The sequence below is a fragment of the Porites lutea genome, chromosome 1 (assembly GCF_958299795.1).
Source record: "Porites lutea chromosome 1, jaPorLute2.1, whole genome shotgun sequence".
In the NCBI taxonomy this organism is placed as follows: domain Eukaryota; kingdom Metazoa; phylum Cnidaria; class Anthozoa; order Scleractinia; family Poritidae; genus Porites; species Porites lutea.
The window spans coordinates 36,037,742-36,057,353 of record NC_133201.1 but is presented as its reverse complement, the minus strand read 5'-3'; the positions used below and the strand labels follow the sequence as shown (position 1 = coordinate 36,057,353).

The 19,612-nt window shown below is 38.3% G+C and overlaps 1 protein-coding gene across 1 annotated transcript in view; it reads right to left on the bottom strand.

Moving 5' to 3' along the window:
* The window catches only part of LOC140937812 (uncharacterized), a 21,082-nt gene extending 4,571 nt beyond the window's left edge, over positions 1-16,511 (bottom strand). Inside the window, exons 1-7 of the mRNA XM_073387390.1 lie at positions 16,394-16,511; positions 13,755-13,920; positions 12,695-12,779; positions 11,773-11,872; positions 10,967-11,088; positions 2,832-2,937; positions 2,636-2,699 (exon numbers count right to left, since the gene is read on the bottom strand). Coding sequence (XP_073243491.1) covers positions 2,636-2,699; positions 2,832-2,937; positions 10,967-11,088; positions 11,773-11,872; positions 12,695-12,779; positions 13,755-13,848 — 571 coding nt within the window. The 5' untranslated portion in view covers positions 13,849-13,920; positions 16,394-16,511. The remainder of the gene's footprint in view (positions 1-2,635; positions 2,700-2,831; positions 2,938-10,966; positions 11,089-11,772; positions 11,873-12,694; positions 12,780-13,754; positions 13,921-16,393) is intronic.
* Between the last annotated feature and the right edge of the window lie 3,101 nt (positions 16,512-19,612).

The following is a 19,612-nucleotide window of genomic DNA, read 5'->3' as shown; positions in this document are numbered from 1 at the left end:
CAAGTTGTCAAGAACAATCGTGGTTTTCTTCAATTCTTAGCTGTTTGTCCAGCTCATCAGCGACAGTTTCTTTTACGGACAGCCAATCCAAAACAACTACATGCATTAGTCCAAGTCTTATACAATATACTTAAGGAATACATTCTTATCCCCGAAGAAAATAAGCGGAACGTGTTGCCATATAAGGATGCTCTAGTAAACCTAGCAGAAACAAATGTACCTTACAAAACAAAGAAGCGAATCCTTGTACAAGAGGGTGATGGTTTTATTCAAGACCTATTGGTACCTGCTGTTACAAGCCTAGGATTTTTGATGCTATAAAAGAGGAAACGAAACTATAAGTTACTCATTTGAAGCAACGGTCTGTCACGGGTACTCATCAAAATGAAGAGAAAGATAGATTTGGTTGAAGAAGAACACGAGAGTGAACATGAAGAAAGTGAAAGTTCTGGTGATGAAAGCGAGGATGAAGAACCAAGAATAAAAGATGTTTTGAGTCATCTTTCCCGAGCAGTGTCGGAAAAGCGTGCTTCTGATTTGCTGCATAGTATGGCCGCCTCCAAAGATATTCTTTTCTGGACTCCCAGAGGACAATTACTTCGAAATAAACGCACTATTCCCGTCACAAACATCGCCGAGCTAGTTGAGTATGTGTTACTCCCTCATAACAATGAGGTTACCAAGCCTCGTGCGCTGAATACGTTTCTAGATGGACTTGCAGAGTTAGGAATCGATAAAGGTTTAATTAAGAACAAAAAGCTGTTATGTGATTTAATGGAAAAGGAAAAAGTCTACCGAAATGTAGAAAATACTTCCGATAATGAGAGTAATAATGACGAGAGTTCATCGGATATTGAAAATCAGGAGGAGGAGGAGGAAGTGGCTTCTGAGAATGGCGTTGAAACTGAAGGCACCCAAGAGAGCGACAACGACACCAAAAACGATAGTGAGGAAGCAGAAAGTAGTAGCCCTGAAACGTCCACCACCTTTCACTCTAAAAGTCCCTGTGAACGTTGCGAAAACTCTAATGTGTATTCCACATTGATCATGAAATGTCCTAAATGCTTTTGGCACGATAACTACAAGATTTGTCCCATATGCGATCACCAGATCCCCGAGGAGAGAAAATACATCAAAGAGGGCTTTCTTCGGTGTCACGATTGTGGATTAATTACACACAAAAACGCCAAGACGTTGGAAACCAATTTTTATTCACCTTCTAAAGAGGAGAACGAAGAAGATGATTAATTTCCATCCCTTCCAAATCGCTGTTTATTTGACTCTTTTTGTCACTGGTTTTCAATAAAGTTATTAAAACTGTATCTCGTGTCTTGTCAATTTATTTGTCGCGTGTTTAAATTGATCCTTGTTAAGTTATCAATTGTTTGTGCTTTTACAATAATAAGTCAAGGTGCTCCCTTGGGTCTAGCTGTAGAGATGAACTAATTTGTATTCAACTTTAGACTTGTTAGCCAGCATAATTAACTGACCAACGCTAACGGCGCGTAAATTGACAAAACCATAAGCTCATCAAGCGCTGAAATTTCAATAGTTAGTCGTTTCCTCGAGATGGAACGGAGAAAACGTTTTCGTAATGGTGAGTCAAAATTGAAATAGAGAGTTTTCAGCTCCACTTTTTGTATGTGTGTATGTGTTTTGTTATATATCCGATTTTTAGCGCTAAATAAGAAGACATGTGTTGCTAGGGGATCGCATCTCTTATTCTTATTTTTATAAATAAACTTTCCACTCATTAGGAACAAAAATGGAGTTGATTTAAGAAACAAAAGAGTTAGGGTTTACTTTAGAACCACCTGTTGTTTTCTATAGAATTTTGATACCCTGTGCAGTACTTTCTTTGGTAGACTACACGTTGTTGACAGAGTGCGACGCACAAAATGTAGATATTTTATTAGATTTGTAAATTTGTCAATAGGAGGTCACACACGTCCCGATTGTAACGCTAGGTATGACGTCAGAATAAAATTGGTTGAAACGTGACTTTTCGTGTGTCTTACATGACCGGGGAATGTTGGGAGACTTTTCGTGATGGTTTTACATGTAGTATTAACCCGCATGAAATCCTGAACGCTGATTAGTCGAGAGTGAATTAATTCAGCACGTGTTTGAAATACTCGATTCTGATTGGCTGTGTGATGAAGTAACCAGTATTACTACTCACTCTTTTAAAAATTTTCTTGAAATCCACGCGAGTGGCAAATTATCCCAATGTTCTACGGTATCTGTTTCATTCGACAAACATAGGTTGCCGCAGGCACGCAGCGCTTACAATTTCAGTCGGCTTGGTTGCGGTATAAAAGGAAATTTATGTTTCATTTCTTCTGTCATCTGCCAGTATGGGGGCGTTCCTGCCATCCAGGACATTAAATGTGTTTTCTTAAGACGTGAAGGCGAGGCACGAAGCGTCTGTATGTGCTCACTGCAACAGGAAATACTTATAGCAAATGAAATACATGATGGCGAAGGCCAGACAGTAGAGCAAGACCAAGTTTTTGAAAGGAAGCTTCGCTTTCAGGCTTGGCTGAATCTATATAGATCTATATTTGTTTCTTAATAGAGGATCTGCTTTGAATCCTAAACATAAGTAAGTACGTTAGCATAGCGTGTAACTTACTGCTACTTGGTGTTTCCTCTGGACAACCATTTGGACAAGCGCACTTATGGCTGAAAGTGAATATCTGAAAAATTATGCGAAACAAAGGTTACCTAGCTCAGTCCCTGTCTCAACAAGACAAAAAACAGAGTCCTGATGATTAAACCATACACTAGTCATAAATCAAAATGTTATATCTTTAAAGTAAAATACTTACATAAGGATCAGCAAATTTATCGTCATATACAACGAATTCGGCATCATCAGGTGTAACCAGTGAATGATTGCACTCTAACCTGATTAAGACCCTCGATCCTTGAATTCTAAAATAGACAATGTGCTCATTTTCACCTCTTGCAACTCCATGATTAATTTTATTACTATCAGAACTAAAACATGAAAACAATTTTTACTGCTTTATGCAAATCTATTTTGATTGTAATGAAGCTAATTATGAACTCTTACTTTTGAAAACGAGCCTGTGTAAAACCTTTTTTTGTCAAAACGAGTGTTTAAGCTGTATGAGAATAAAAAGTCGTTTTCATATCGATGGCTTTGCACTTAGCCTCGCTTTGAAACAGAGGCTTGGGGCAATTTGAAAGGGCTTATTAAAGGGACACTGTCCCGATTGTGCGCGAGCGTCATTTGTTTTTTCTTCAAAGGACAACAGAACTGTCATATTGACTCTACAAGATATCCTTCCGGACCTCACCGCCGACGGAGATTTGTTGTTTACATTTCCATTAATATTTTACATACATTCCCATTTTTATTTTATATTTTCGTCTTATTTAAAATTTGGCTCGCGGCACGAAGACTCATCGCGATTTTTTCGCTAGCAGGGCCACCTCGCGACTCAAAAATGTCGTTCCGCTCGCTTTAAAAACAGCTTTTCTAATGTGAAACTCGTGTCATAGGTCAATTGTTCCAAGTCCAGTAATATTTGGCTAATTTGCTCGCGTTCTAGCCTCAAACGTTTAAGAGATATAAATAAAAATAAAATCTCAACGCCATGAATTATCGCAAAGGTTAGTCAAGAATTATATTATGATTTCATTGCACTAGTTTTTCTAAACATGTAGCGCCTGTTTGTTTGAGTTTGTCGGCCTTAGGGAGGTTAATTTAAAAGTTTACAAACTCGTCGTTGCAAAACATTCTGCTTCACGAGGCTTAATTCGACAAGATCTCCTCTGTCACATCCATGTCTCAACAGTTTTTTTCTTACGGTTTCTATTGTTGCTGTTTCATTTCTGCGTATTCCTTTCACAATTTCTTAGCTTGCATGGAAGCTGGCAGAAGAAGTAAGCCTTTAATGGTCATCAAAGCGCTTCCCATCTTTTGGTCCTTTGGCCAACGGCAATAAAAGTAACGCCAACAAATCCCGATTTTGCCCAAATCGAAACTCAGCGGGAACAATATATCATTGATCTGTAATCCTGAGAAGTTTTAGTGCAGTATCGAACTCGGCCAAGCGCGATGCAAACGGATTTTTCAAGGTTCTCTTACTCTCCTAGCATCTTTTGATTTCACGACATCCTGTCCAAAAATCAAAGTTTGGTGCATGCGCAGTAGCGGTATACCGTTCCTTTAAATAATTAGCAATCATTGAATGAGGCTGAGTAGGATGTGAAGAATTATGCAGAGCGAGGAGGATGTTATCCACTGAGGCTGAAGGCAGAGGTGGATAACATCCTCAGAAATAAACATGGCAAAACTGGATTCTTCGGGGGAAAACTAACTCTGAACCCTCTTGCAGCGAGAACAAGGTTCGTCAAACCTCGGTACACAGGATCGATCTCACGAACTGTGACTACTGACAGCGAATACTCCAAACTTCTTGAACCAGCGTAAAATCTTTAACTTTGCTCACACGAGAACCAAAATATAACCAACTTATCTTAACTGGGCACTTGAAAAGAACTGAAAAATCAAAGGATACCACCTAAATGTTCTTTTGACTAAAATTACCCAAATTTAATCGCAAGTGTCCGCTACAAGTATAGGCACGGAAGCACAATTTTATTTGAATAACTTGTAGGAAAAGTGTCCAGGGACGTTGAGAAACAACAAGGACTTAAGATGGCTTGGTTCCTTGATTATAATATCATCAAAAAGAATAACTGCACTTGACTGAATAAATGCTAAGAAATATAAAAAAGTCCGAAAAGTGTAAAACTTATATAATTTCTCCCGTGATAATTACTCGTAGACATTCTCCAAAACTTTGGCCTATTTCCCGTCAATTTCCGGCATGGTTTCACGATATAAACGGATTTTTTTCCTTGCAGATAGTCCTAAAAATTAGATAACATCCATCGCGGAATGTTTGCATATTCTTCAATTTCTTCTCTATTTCAACTTCGGATAGCCCTGAACACCATTTTCTATTTTAGCCCACTCAGGAATAAACAGCTAGGCTGCCGTGTCTGGCAACGAGGTCGGTCGATGGTATGTCACTGATTAATTTTCGCAGGATTTAATTGGCTATTTTGGGTCACGTGGAACCACATCAGAGAGCGGGTATCAGGCAATACACCCCGTACGGCTCGATATTTTCCCTACGATTTTTTGGTGGCAAGAAAGCATGACAAAGTCAACAATGTGAGTCTTTAATTTGACCTTCATTTTAAAAATTATCTTCTTTAATAATGTCAAATGGAAGCGGAAAAAACAAGCTTGTTTTGTATAATCCACTAACACTAAAACTTTGAGCTAGTAGCAACTGACAGTTCCGGAGAATACAAAGAAATCAGGAATATAATAAGCTTATGCTTCGAAGATGAGCAAATTTTAATTAAAATTAATCAAGGCTCTTTTTTAACGTGTATTAATGCATTTCTTCAGAAACCTGCCTACAGTATTTTATGCAGTCACCGCTGTCATGTGTGGACAAGAATACTCCAAGGTGTTTAAAAGAAGTCATTTTTGTCTTTCAGCATAGCTAAAAGAGATAAAAAAGTGTAAACGGGCCATAAAAAATTAAAACGATAAATTGATCGAGTCGAACAGTGCGACACGAACTACAGAGCAACAGTTCGAGTCATCTTCGATTCTCAGGCGACTTATAACTCAAGTAAATTCCGGTCATTTCCTGGGGGGGGGGGGGGGGGGTACTCAGGATTAATGTTTGTTGGGTATGTGCCGCTGGCCTCTCAGAGCTCCTGCCCCATTATAGTCTATTTTTGGGCCAATTATAGACCCCAAATTAGTCATTTTCTCTTTATGCATCTACCTTATCGATGTGGTTTCAAGAAGGGAATGTAATAATAATATACCGTCAGTCCGAGCTTATAGTTAAATTTAATTAATAACAACTTTCTGATTGTTTGTTGTGTACTAAAAGGTTTTAAGGTTTTTCTGTTCTTTCAATGCTGCCATAACAGGAAATACAGTCTCTATCAAGATTCTTTCTTTTTTCATAGTTGTTTTGATGGTTTGTTTATCTTATTATTTTGTGGTTGAGGAAAGCGTCGCATAAACGGGTGGCTTCAGCCATAACTATTTTGGCTGCGTTTTGAAAGCTCATGGATACAGGCTTTATATATCACAGTACGAAATAGTAACTTTATTATTCGATGAAGCTGGCGTAATGCTACCGTAAGACACGCCTTATGCACTTTTACGCATTTTCCGAGAGGTTAGGTAGGGGAGTGGGCACGTAGGATTTTCCAGGAGTTCCAATTTGGTTATTTTTAAACTGCTACGTTCGCCTTTTTTAAACCCTTTCTCTCTTGCGCCATATTATGGTAAGATTATTTGACTTTCTAACTTTGAAACCTAGGTGGACAAAATCCTGCGGTGTTAACATTCAAATAAGATACATCTTCATTTCGATAATTCTTGTTGCATAATTCGTTCTTTGTATCGCCAGGTCTTGTTTTTTTCAACTTGACGAAAAAGAGAACCCAGATATTGTTCAAGTGAACAAGTGTGTAACAAAAGACGGTGTAACCCCGTTAATACGACCACCGTTGGGCCATAAAACCCTGGTCGTAATAACAAGGCGGTCCCATCAACGGGGTCTTCAAAAAGAAAGGACCGAACATTACTAACGGACCTTTACAAACCCCTTATCTGATAAGTAAAGATCGCCTTAACGCAGATTTTGTCACTTTTCTTGCGTGTCGTAAAGTGCTCTCTTTACGCATCCTTTACGGCTGCTTAACGGACAGCTTTACTTGTTCAACTTTACGCACCTTTAAATGATAGTGTAAACTTGCGTAAACTTTGCCTCTGAACTTTACGGAACTTTAAGGAATCAGGTAACGTTCGGTAAATTTCAAATTTCGCGCTGTGAATTACTGACGTAATTTAAGCTTACTGCCATTCAGGGCCTTTTCATCAGTTGAGGTTGATTATTTAGCAGTACTGCTTTTTTGTTAGTTTCTGGTCGGTTTGATTTCTTTATGATTTCGGGCGTCATCATTTCCTGTCTATACACAGCAAAATCGAGGTGTTATGGTAACACCAAAAAAGTGTAAATTTTTGCAGCTGTGTGAACACCAAATAGGTGTTCAGTTAACACTACTGTCGTGTATATTTACACCAAAATGGTGTAAATATGACCTACATACGATCCTGAATGCGTTTAAAAACACCTTTTCAGTGTTACAGCAACACTGACCTGCTGTATATTTTCTCTATATTGGTGTTTAGTAACACCAAAATTGGGTCAACGTAAACCAATTTTGGTGTTAAAATACACCAAAAATATGTCTCCTTTACACTGTTCTGGTGTTTTTGTTACACTAAAAAAGGGTAATGATGACACTGAATATGTGTAAAACCCATTGCAGCTGTGTGCACACCAAAGTCAGGTAAATTTACACTACTGGGAATTTTACACTGTATTAGTGTAGATCAACACTTCCAATTGTGTTATAACACACCGTTTGAGTGCTGAGCCAACACTATTTGTAACTCATGAAGAAGTCTTAAAAAACTTAAAAGTAGACAAAGTAACAGCTACGACAACAACCTGTAAATTTACTCCCATTTAATTGCTTTACCCTGAAAGTAATAAAAACTTTGATCTCTTCAGAATTCAGTAAAACAGCATGAATTAAAACAAGTGTTAAAAACTAAGAGGGCCGTACACCGTAGGTCTTTCTTTTCTAAGACTTTTTAGGGAGGTTAATACGACAATGACGGCGACGAAAATGTTACGAAAAAAGCAATAGATTTATTTTAGCAAAACAACATCTTTGCATGTGCATCACATATTTTTGCTTATTGTCTTGCCGTTGTTGCACGACTACGACATTTAACTACCTAATTTCACCAGTTTTGCGGAGGATGAGAGCACACTGCATGAGAGAACGATTTTCTCATGCAACCTTTTTTTAAAAATTCAAATATTAATATAGTCCTATAGAGAACTACAGAAGCCGGAGAGATGAAATTTGAAACAACGTGGATCTACTTTTTAAGAGACGTTTTTGCCACCGTCGTTGTCGTCGTTCGGCTTATCTGTTGACGTGAAAGGCAGATTACACAACAGGTCGTGCAGATTTAATTTTAGTTTGCTTTAATTACGAGCTTAGAACTGATTCAGTTCATTCATGAGCTGTAATACCTTAGTCGGTATAGTTTAACATTGCATACGTTGCATGTTTCCAAGATTTGGCTGAGACGTGATGTATGGCCTCTGGCCTTTTATCAAGTTCATATAAACTTGGGAACAACAAGTTGGCAAGAATACTCAGTTGCCGTCTTTGTTGAGAAAAAAAGGTTTTAAACGTTAATTATTCAAAGCCTTTCTTCAAGGTACATTCGTCTAGTTTTTGCTATTTAAATAAACCAAAGGTTTTTCATACATACTAATCGTCTTTCTTAAATGAATTAAAGCGAACTGTTGTTAGTTTACATTTTCCATTGCATTTTTTTTCTGGTTTCATTTTTAAGCCGTTACTTTACAGCCTGGCTTTACGCTTGTTTGTAACACCTAGTGTCAGGTCTCACATACAGAACTTAAAAATGTCTTTAGAAAGTCTAGAAAGTTTTGACCGCGACTAGAAAGAAAACGGTCTTGCCTAGAGTTCAGTTTGAAAAATAGCAAACACTGCGAATTCGGCTTAAAACCTAATAAGCGTAAACTTATTATACCCGCAAGGTTTTTTTTCTTGACTGTGGATTTTCAGAGACACTACACTCTCATTATCCTTGTCTTCGTGAATAACAGTTGTTTTGTTTTAAAATGTTTCATTGAATCATATTTCTTGTCTTGATTGTTCATCAAAATCTCTTTCTTATCGCTTTGCCGGTTGTTTTCAGTCGTGCCTGAACACTCCATGCAGGAGTACTCAAAATGACACGCGTACATGTATCAAATGGTTTTAAAGATTATGGTACTTTGAATTAAAACGAAAATTATTCCGAGCACTCTTTAACACTACTAGGTGTTTTCGATTTCTTAAATAAATACTTTTTTATCGTTTTATTTTGTTTTCATTTTTATAATTTGCTCTGCCGGGGAAGTGCTTCGATCGCCCTGAACTTGAATGAGTTCAAGATTTTTCAGTGGAAAATACGGCAAAAAATGACATAAATTCTGTCCGAGGTCTGAGCGATAAACTAAAGTAACAACGCCTGATAGTTTTGTTTACTTCAGGGCTGATGTGAAAAGGCTGGTTTACGCGCTTCTTGATTTGTAAGCTGACTTGTAGCGATCAACACACACAAAAAAAATCTGGCCTTAATTTTTTATTTTGGCCTTCTCTTTAGACAGAAACATAACACTGATAAGTTTCAACGTGTAAATTGGCTGTCACTAAGGACTATCGCGTCGTAACGGCCTTTAAATCATAAAACTATATTTCGGGACTGTCCAAGTAGGCGATTTGGTAATTTTGTTTTGGAAGAATTTGTTTTCCACGCCTAATCTACAGTGACCAAACGTGATTGCTATTCTTGGGGGTATATGTGCAGCTATATTATTACTGCGCTTTTCAGAAACACGTGAACTCTAAAGTTCCAAAGCCTCCTTCACAATTGCGTTTTACGCTGTCGTCAATCATAATCATGATCACAAGCAACGAACCTTGAAACAAAGAAACACACAAAACGGATCGAAATCCACCAATCACAGATCACTTACCATGAACTTTTGAACCCGTTTAAGTAAAGTTCTGTTTCCCAAGAGGTCCGCTAAGATGGTTGACAGCAGCAAAAAACGCAAACGTCAGTTGGCTTTTGAACTTCAGAGTTCGCGTGTTTTTGAAAAGCGCAGTAAGCCTTTAAACATGATGCAAGATTTCAGATGTTGTTTCATTCTTGCACTGTTTTTAAATTATGTTTTGTCTAAAATCACCCAGCCCCACCCTCAAATGTAAATACATAGATCTCCTAAAGTTAACTGATTAGTGAATTACAAGCTTATTGTTTGATTTAAATTATGATATTTATTAACTAGAGCTACGCTTTTAGCCCTGACTAAATCTATTAATATATTGCCGTCTATTGTAACATCTTGCCCATCCGTTCATTTTCACATCTGATTAGAATTTGTTATTTGAAAACTTTTTCTAACGTTCTCCCAGTAAAACGTGTACTATATACTGTAGACATATTAAATTCTGCAAGCAGAATACTGCAATGCTGATCGTACTACGTAAAAATTAACTCTGCAAGACATCAACACGACACCGAAAGAACTCAAAACAGAGCGGGATTGTAGCCATAGACAGCTGTTTCGCCTCTTTGGGGCTCGTCAGTATGGCGTAACAACACAGAAAACTCTGGTGAAAAATATCCGCGCACTCTGATTTAAGCCCTGACCTCGAACTTTCAACACCCACAGAATCACGCCATACCACGTGTCTTCTTAGGGGCAAGAGTCCAAGTGTCAAGTTGATGTCTCGCAGAGAAAATAAAAAATTGGCCAATACCAACCTATAGAACATGGACCAAACCATGCAAAAATTACGGCATATCGGATCTATAAAAGATCTACGGCCCCAGAATACATAAAGTACAAACATTAGCCACTAAGGACTGCAAAGGACCGCAAACGAATATGCCGAAGAATTAATGTTTGTACTATATACTGTATATTTTCTATAGTGCTCCGGTTCCCTATGTGAGAGATTTGCGGATAGCTGACTCCTTCTGTGCAAATAGACAACGTCGTTTTGATATACATTCCTAATATGTGATCGGCAATTCATCCCAGTAACAATTCATGCGGACAGTCTATTGTGATATCCTTCAAGTATATCTAGTCATGTGACCGAGCCTTATGCTATTTCTATGATCACGGAAATATGAGCTCAACAGGCCGAGGTCTTGACAACATGAGATTATTCTCTCTTGCTTTAGAGTAATTTAGTGCTCAGACACAAAGATATTACGTACTTGGAGATGTATTCCAACTGCGGCTTGCTAGATTTTCCATCTTTAACACAGGAAAAATTACTTTGACATCCTATGAGCATGTTATTCCCTTTACCTTGTCCATGTCCATCCCATGCACAAACCTGAGTGGAATGGAAGTCGCACTAAGTAGTGAGTGATGCGAAAAAACCTCAGTCTAAAAAATTTTGCGTTAGTTCTCTTTACATACTTTAAAAACGTTAAGGACCATTCAGAGATAATGCTTTTATGAAGCTTTTGAATCTTTACAATGACGCAATGAACCTTTTTCTGTGACCAGAAGCGTCAGAAGCGTAACTCGGTGGGGCAAAATTTCAGTTGACTCAAGTCAAGAAGGAATGCTGTTTTAGATCACCAATTAGAAAAAAAACAAAAAACTATTGCTAAACGAAAAACATAAAATCTAAAACCTTTAGGTTTGGGTTTGCAACTTAATGAAACGTTTTCATTAATCTCAAAAGGGCCTTTGATACTCTGAATTACACGACACTTTTGCGCACATAGAACTTCTATTATCGTAAAATCTCATTTTCTCTTGACTTGCTTCACTTTAGAAGCAGATTGCTGTTTTGTCATGCATGCTTTTGTTCCAAATCTCATTTTGAAATTCAGCTAAATTGTTTGGTTTGTAGTTGTGGTTTTGCATTTCAGAGAATAAAATGCGTTATTTACTCTTAAGAAGTTTATTTACCGATAATTGGAGAGATAGCTTTTTACCATTTTAGTTACGTCCTTTTCTCATTGTCAAGAATTTTCATCATTCTTAAAGGAAGCTTTTAAATACTTACAGCTACATTGTCACCTGTACACTGACCATCACCTTTGGAGAAGGAGCGACAAGGACTGTAACCGTACGTCCAACTTTGCGTGCCATCCGCGGAAAAAACCCTGTTTTTTTTAAATCAGTAATTAAAAACAGTTTCTCTTATTATTGGTGTATAAATAACTGGTTTTGCATTATTATAGACATACAGATATTAATTATATACATACCGAGGAGTGTCAGTAAAACGCGGGGTCGGGTTCTACCGTGTATGTTTTTTTAAAAAGAATGCTGTTTAAGGGTTAGGTTTAGGGTTAAGGTTAGGATGGATACTAACCGTAACTCTAACCCTAAAAAAAAGATAGACTCCGGCTTTACTGACACCCCATACTGCGAAGTACTGAACAAAAAGCTAGCTCGTAAAGTTTTCATAAGCAAATGAATTCTAGTCAATCAGAGCGAACGATGATTTTCACACGTGTAGCTAGGAGAAAATGATACGTGCAATAACAATCGCTCACAATGTTTTTACCGGCATGTGAGAAAAATGATGTGTCCAATCAGAAGCCACAGAGGTGTGTGTTTTGCGCAAAAATTCCCACCTTCTGTAGGCGCTTGCATCTAGATATTATTTCTTAAACAAAATGATTTTAGAGGGAAGAATTATTGATGGAAAACTGAGCAGTTTTTCATCTGATTTCCAAACACTCATTTACCCTTAATTTCCTATGTATTTTCTTTATGAATTATTATTAATAATTAGTTTGACAAGAGGAAAGTTTGTTACAAAAATTTAATCGGAAAGAAAAGACAGGACGCTAAGGGGTCTTATCCCCTGTAAGTAATCTACTGCTATATTACGTTTACGTTACATTGGAAATTTGACCCAGTTTACTCAAAACTACTGGAATGCTACCTTACGTTAATGCCGTTAATACTTTACAAACCTCGGTTCGTCACCTTCATCTGTTTGCAGAGCAGCCAGGTTGTACACTTTGTCTCCATAAGAGCACGAACATTTGTAATGATAAGCTTGCAGGCGGAAAGAAACGTCAAGGTTTTAGTTTTAGACAAAATATCAAGAAAAAATGACATGCGTAGAAACAGGGACGAAAATGACGAAAGGGGGGACGGCGAAGAGGGGACGGAGTGGTAAAATTTTTGTCAACTGAGACTTTTAACCAAGTCTTACTGTGAACACATGAAAAATTTCAGGAATCTTGATTGTGTGGTGACCAATCACAATAATGTTCAGGACACGCGAGCAAACCTCAAAACCACAAACTAATTACCGTTGCTGTTTGCGGTTTGGTTGTCTCATGCCTTATTGGCTATTTCCTCGCAACACAATAACATTCCATAAATATTTCTGGTGTTCACGGTTTTGTGAGTTTCACAGTAAGCTACGCCAAGAAAGTAACAACAAAAATCGACAACTAGGTAAACAAGCTTAGAGAGAGGGAGAAATTACAGAGTACCAGCCAGCTCTCCTTTTTAAAAATCTAGACAGGTAAATCAAATTAGTATTTTATATCATGGTATTTAAGCACGTCTTACCATCGTCTTCGTTAGAGAAAGTATGAGAAATGTTATTCAGTATGTATTCCGGACATTTTTGAAACTGCCTTTTTAAAGGGTTCGTGCGTTTCGTGTCGTGTTTTCGGCGGTTTCGAAAGTATCAGGATTCGTGTGAACGGGACCCAAGCTTGTTTGTTTTGATTTCCCAATTCAGGCCACGAGTTGCTCTAAGATAACTCGCCAAGTCTCTTTTTTCCAAGACGTTAATGCTCGTGAATAGTACGACATTTGAACGAAACATTTCTATGGTGGTCGGAAACTTGGGAAAAGAAAACAAACAAAAAATGACACAAGGACTTATTTCACATTTTATCCACCTTTATTACCCGGGAAGGGGAGGGCGGGCGGGCGGAAGGGCTTTAATCAGTGTCCCTTTCTCAAGAACTGTTTGAAGCAATCAATATAGTTAACACTTAAATATAGTCTTACTTCTGCTCCCGCTGGCATCTGTTCCTGGAGACTGATGGGAACTAAACAGTAACGTTGGAAACAAGGCACATCGTATCCAATTTACTGGTAGCATGGTACTAAAATTATTCAAAATACATAAAGCAGAACTGAAGTTATCATCTGGCTGTCCATGCACTGGTTTGACCTGTAATAAGAGAAAAGTGACTGGAACGATGAACGCGTCGAGGTTATTTCAAAACCTACTACTCACCATACTTCGTCAAACGTTAACTTCTAAATCACAAGCTGAAGGCAAGTAATTTCTTTGTTTTCTTGCACTTTACTGCCATTTGCGTTTATTACCATACCTTCAAGGCAGTTCTTTTCTTCCGTTTGTTATCAACCTAACTCAATGCCGGTTACCCTGTCATATACGTCATTTACCGGTCTCGTGGTATACACATTCTAATTTTTTGGGGGGGCTATAGTGTGAACAGCTATCCGATTAAGAGATCGGGTAGTTTCAAATTCGCTCCGTCACAGAGGTTGCGCCGATATCACCGTTCTTACGTGTGAACAGAAGCCCTAACGAGTATGGTTTTTCGCAAAGTCAATCCAGTATAGTGCGAACAAAGGCTTAGATTCAAACGCGTAAAGAATAGGGCAATAACCCACGTTATTATTCATTCAAAATATTTCCCGATTCTGATTGGCTAAAAGCACACGTTTAATTCACCATAACCAGTTACTGATGACCAAATTTGGAAGAATTTTGACTTTAACAAGGAAATGACGTCAAAAATGCAGCGTTTTCGCAGGTTAAGGCACCGTTAACCGAGAAGACCTGGGGACGAGGTTGAGTTGTTTTGGTTGTGAACTTGAAAAATGGCGGACATTTCACTCGTTTCAAGAGTAAGAACAAGGCGAAAAAATAGCTAAAAACATGGCAAGAACAGCAAGAAGACAACTCGAAGGGCGACATCTGCTATTTGGAGAATATTCGCGGAGCTGAACAACCCTAAACGAGCACTATCGAAGATGAACTTAACATCGATGGATCGATGGAGGTAAGCATGTTTTAGCCATGTTTTTAAACTGGGAATTAATTTGAATGAATAAGAAAACAATTGTTAAATTCGGCTTTCGTATCATATGAAGAATAATTCTTCATAAGATACTCAGCCTCATTCATTAATTGTTAATTACCAAAGTTTCTATATGTCTCCGAGGGTCGGCAAAATTGCAAAATTTTCACCATTGTCTCGCATTCCCAAGAAAAGGCTTGAGCACAAAGACAACCAACCCAAATGTAGAAATATGACCAGAAAGTCGGTTCGGAGTCGTGTTAAAATTTTTCAAAAGATATCGACTGTGCGCAGTTCTCAGGGTAAATGACTCAACCTTAAGCCACTGGCTAACCCTACCTGGTTCTGCTTTTCGATAAAGTAATGCACCCTTTTAAAAGGCTTTTCCCATGTTAAAATTAGCTTGGACTAGGCTCCGCATTGGGGAAAAAAAAACCGGCGGGCGAAGTGAGCCGAAGAGGTAGTCTGGGGAGGGCTCGCCTCGCTCGCCGATATTTTTCCTATTTGACCCCGTTTTTTGCCACTGTGGAGCCTGGTCCCAGGCCATGTTAAAATCAAATAATAGACCATTTCAAAAATTTTGTTCTCGCCATTGAGACCACGTGATGTCCTCAAGAAAATTTGTTTTTTGTGTTTTCATAAATTATGCTTACATACATTATGAAAGTTCTCAAGGGTATCAGTTTACTGAGGAACAAAAGTTATATCGGGCATATTGTCCTTAAACATTGTAACATGTTTGAAAGCGAAGCCCCTTTTTGTCGCCGATTGTAGATCTTTCTTTTGATATCCGTCTACTAACTTATTGGTTTACAGCCGTATTTAAAGTCTTTTATTTTTCATTCAGTGGAACTGAAAAAAAAACTATCCGTCGTGATCAAATTTACGTGACAAGGGTCGCGACAAAACCTAGGATCCACAGGTACAGGCAAATGCATATAATTACCAAGATATTGTTATCGGCCAACCACAAGAACCGTTGTAAACAGGGGCAGCCAACGACGGATTGGAAATTTGTGATGGAGAGAGGAATCAGAAAATGTCTTACTGTCGTAAAACTTTAAAACATTTAAAATTTTCGGGAAAATAATACTTGTAATTTCGAAATGACGCAAGTTGCCCTGGGATGACCGAACAGATACAAATTTAATAGCGCCGCACAGATTGCCGTTTCTGCCGAGATCTAAAGTACTCTGAATAGCCTAAAAGTGTTTTCAATAAATTTAGGAGGAAACCTTCGTTGGGTGTCCCTGTGTAAATACTTTCGAGACCAGTAAATATCGATCAATCTTCGCTATAGAGGGAAACTATGGACGAATATTACTACGATAAACACGACCAAAGAACTGTGCTTGTTTGATGATGATGTTTTTCGTCAACCGGTTTTGTTGTTTTGATAAGTCGAGCTAGTCGCCCACGCCGCGTCTACTGATTAAAACAATTAGAACTAGCCTGATATACTTTCGGTCGACGTAAGTCTTCGTACCTATTTGAAAGACACATAACGGAAAGAAATCTTTGCGACTGAGTGACGAGTCATTTGACATAAAAGAGAATCCAAATATTACGTGACCAAGTGGCGCTCTCTCCTACCTCAAAAGTATCCTCAGTTTTGCTTTTCACACCACACTTTCTGCATCCAATCGGTAAAGATTTCTCTTGGAAAACAGGACCCTTCTCAAATGGAAGAAATTGAACTTCCTTCTTGCGACCCAGGGACGGAAATGACTTGTTACAGGACAGGGTCTAGGGAAAGTCCCTTAGTATCACGTGATAAACAAATCACATTGCTCTCCTGTTGGAAATCAATGTAGAATAACTTCTGTTGACCCTGCAAAGAGACGTTTAGGGAAACTGAGATTATACTAGGGGTTAAGAAATCTATCTATTACCTTTTTTTGCATTCCGAGGAAGTAAAGTATATTTCGAGGGCAATTCATAGCTGTCCGTCAAGCTTTGCCTTAAAATTTCTATTTGCCTGCTTTCAAGAGCATATTAAGATTAAAGACTGATCGCATGTCGCTATCATTGCACCACCAGTAACCGCAGAGTATTATAGTTAATAACCGTTCATTTATACGTCGCTGAGACACCGGATGTTGTAGAAATATTTTTCATTTTATCTGATACAATCATGCATGGTGACCGTTTTTTGATATCTTTCCTAATGGCCATGATGTTAAGACTCAAAGGTGTGAGATAAATCTATTTGAGCTGCCTCAGCTCTGCTTCTTGGTCATATAGAAAAAAAATGCCTGCCTTATTTCTATTTACTTGCGCAGCCTCACGGTGTATAACATCTCAGCAGCTATCAATTTCGCACTATTACAGAGTAAGAAATCGCAAGGATTATGTTTCCAAGAATCGGATAACTCAGACAGCAAATTGACCTGAACGAACTGAAAAATTTACATGACAAGTTAAGTTAGCCAGCTTAAGGAAATTCAACGAAAGAAACCATAGATAAAAGTAAGACAAATTTAAAGGATTAGCTGGAGGTAGAAGACGTTAGAAGTCACTCAAAGTGAGCCGCCAGTTAAAAAAATGTCATGTGATGTCCAGGGAGTTTCCCAGAAATGAGTATGTACTTGCTTTGCTCGTTCTGCAGAGACTACGAGAGCAAACATCAACGAATGTAAAAGAAGCTTAACGTAAGAGGTGAGTACATCTATTGGTTTAGCTATGATACAAGTAATCTTATAGAAATATTTTATACAGGCACTAATACTCGAAACAACAAAAAGAACCAACCGAAACGAATCCACCGAAACAAGCGCAACGGCCGAACCGACCATACCGCCGAAACGAATCACCGGAAATGCAAACGCTGCAATTTGCAAAGGAAGAAACCAGACCACTGCAAACAAGCAAATAAACGAAAAGGAACCGCCGAGTCAATCGACACGAGCAGAATCGCAGTGTTCATTAAGGGGGAAATCATAGTAACACTCAGTAAAGTAATTCGAGCCACGATACCAACTCCTCACGAATGTTCTTATATTTTGCAAGTAGTTAGCAAACTAGATCCCAAAACAAGTCTAAACACGTAAATAACGAGATTTTAAAAAAATAATAATAATAAAAAAATAAAGCCAAAGGCAAGATTATCGAGGTAAAGGTTCTTGAGCGGGATGTAACGTATTCTGGGAAATGAAACAAACTCCTGACTAAACGTCTCCTGAATAATAGGAATGAATACAGGTTATAAAACTTCAGATTTGCCTGGAATTGAGGCAGCTGTTTGCCGCTATGTTGCGTTACCTAACATAATTCATTATGATTCTCCAGAAAACCTTTTAATTCGAAGCTCATCGAGCATATACTCAATATTACGATGCTGTCTGTAGGGCTCAATAAATTAAGCTCGCAAATCCATGGCTTATTCTGTCTGCTAGCAATGGTTATAAAAATTGCAAATTCTGCTCTAATTGAAGTTTGCCTTAATAATAAGTATAGAAGGGGTCCTAGGGTATAAATACAAATTTGATGTTCATTTGCACAAATTGCAAAAATTGTAACTTAACGTTCTGTGTACAAAACTATGCACCTCAGTCGAAACTGGTAAATCTTACTAACAGGTAATTAAAATGTAATTAGGCAATAATCACATTATTCCCTGGTATTTTCTCTCTAGGTTTTACTCTTCTTATGTATATCATTAGTGGTGCTGATTTTCGTTTGGTTGCAGCACTAGTCATGTTCTTGAAGATCTGGCTGAGGTGTTTTCTAGCAATGGTGTTCATACATACCTGTCGGAGAGCTAAGGGGAACAAAACGATTCTAAACTCTTTAAACTGTGATTGTACGTGCCCTGGTGTAGATGATATGACATATAACTTCGCTCCACTGGCAAGAGATTCTGGGAAACCAAGGTTTGCAAAATATTCGGCAAAATAATTGCAAATAAATCCCGATTTTTAGATTTTCCTGAAACTGGTTTACTCCAGGCCGCGCTCAAGAACATCTTATAGTTTTAAAGTAATATTGAATTTTATTCCTTCTATATCCCTTGTAGATCTTGCTGCGTTTTAGCTTTGCACCACTAAAAAAATTGACGCCAGTTTTTTGTGCATCTGTCATTTCATGGCTGAGAGATATTGTGAATGTGCGGGTGAGTCAAGTGTCCCGCTGTGAAAGAATACGGACCACGTCTTCTGTAGTCTGCTACACAGCCGTTTTTAGTGTCGTCACGCAACCTTCCTAGCGCCCTGCGGCTCACGTATTGTCAAATTTCTTGTACATGATTGGTTTGTTCGTTAGACCACAAACACAAAGGGAAAGGAATGTAGTTCGGTTTTCAGCAGCCGTTACTGGGGAGGAGCGTTGCGTGACGACACTAAAAACGGCTGTGTAGCAGACTACGTCTTCTGGGCTTTGATGGTAAATTTCCGACTTACAGCAAACATAACTTGTCAGATGTTAAATTTTCAATCAGGGTGTTCACAGCAATAGATGGTGTGTGGAGATACAGTTATAACCCATGCCTACCTTTCTCGCTGGGCGGGCCACCAAACTATGGATGTGTCAGTGATGTAGCGGTAAATTGTTTTTAATACTTTTTAACTGACTAGACAGTAAGACATCAATTAAATACGGACAAAGATCTACAAGTAAACATTAGAAGTGATGCAATGTTACGGCACACCAAACCTTGTGTGACAAGGGTGACATACATTTCATTTGAAAAAACCTTTCTGCCAAACTTCACCTTTCGTTAAACAAGGATTGTTTAAAAAATGATTCCTTTTCCCCTTCCTATATTATTGTAACTTTGTCGGGCACTGTGGCGCATTTTACGGGCTAAAATGGAGA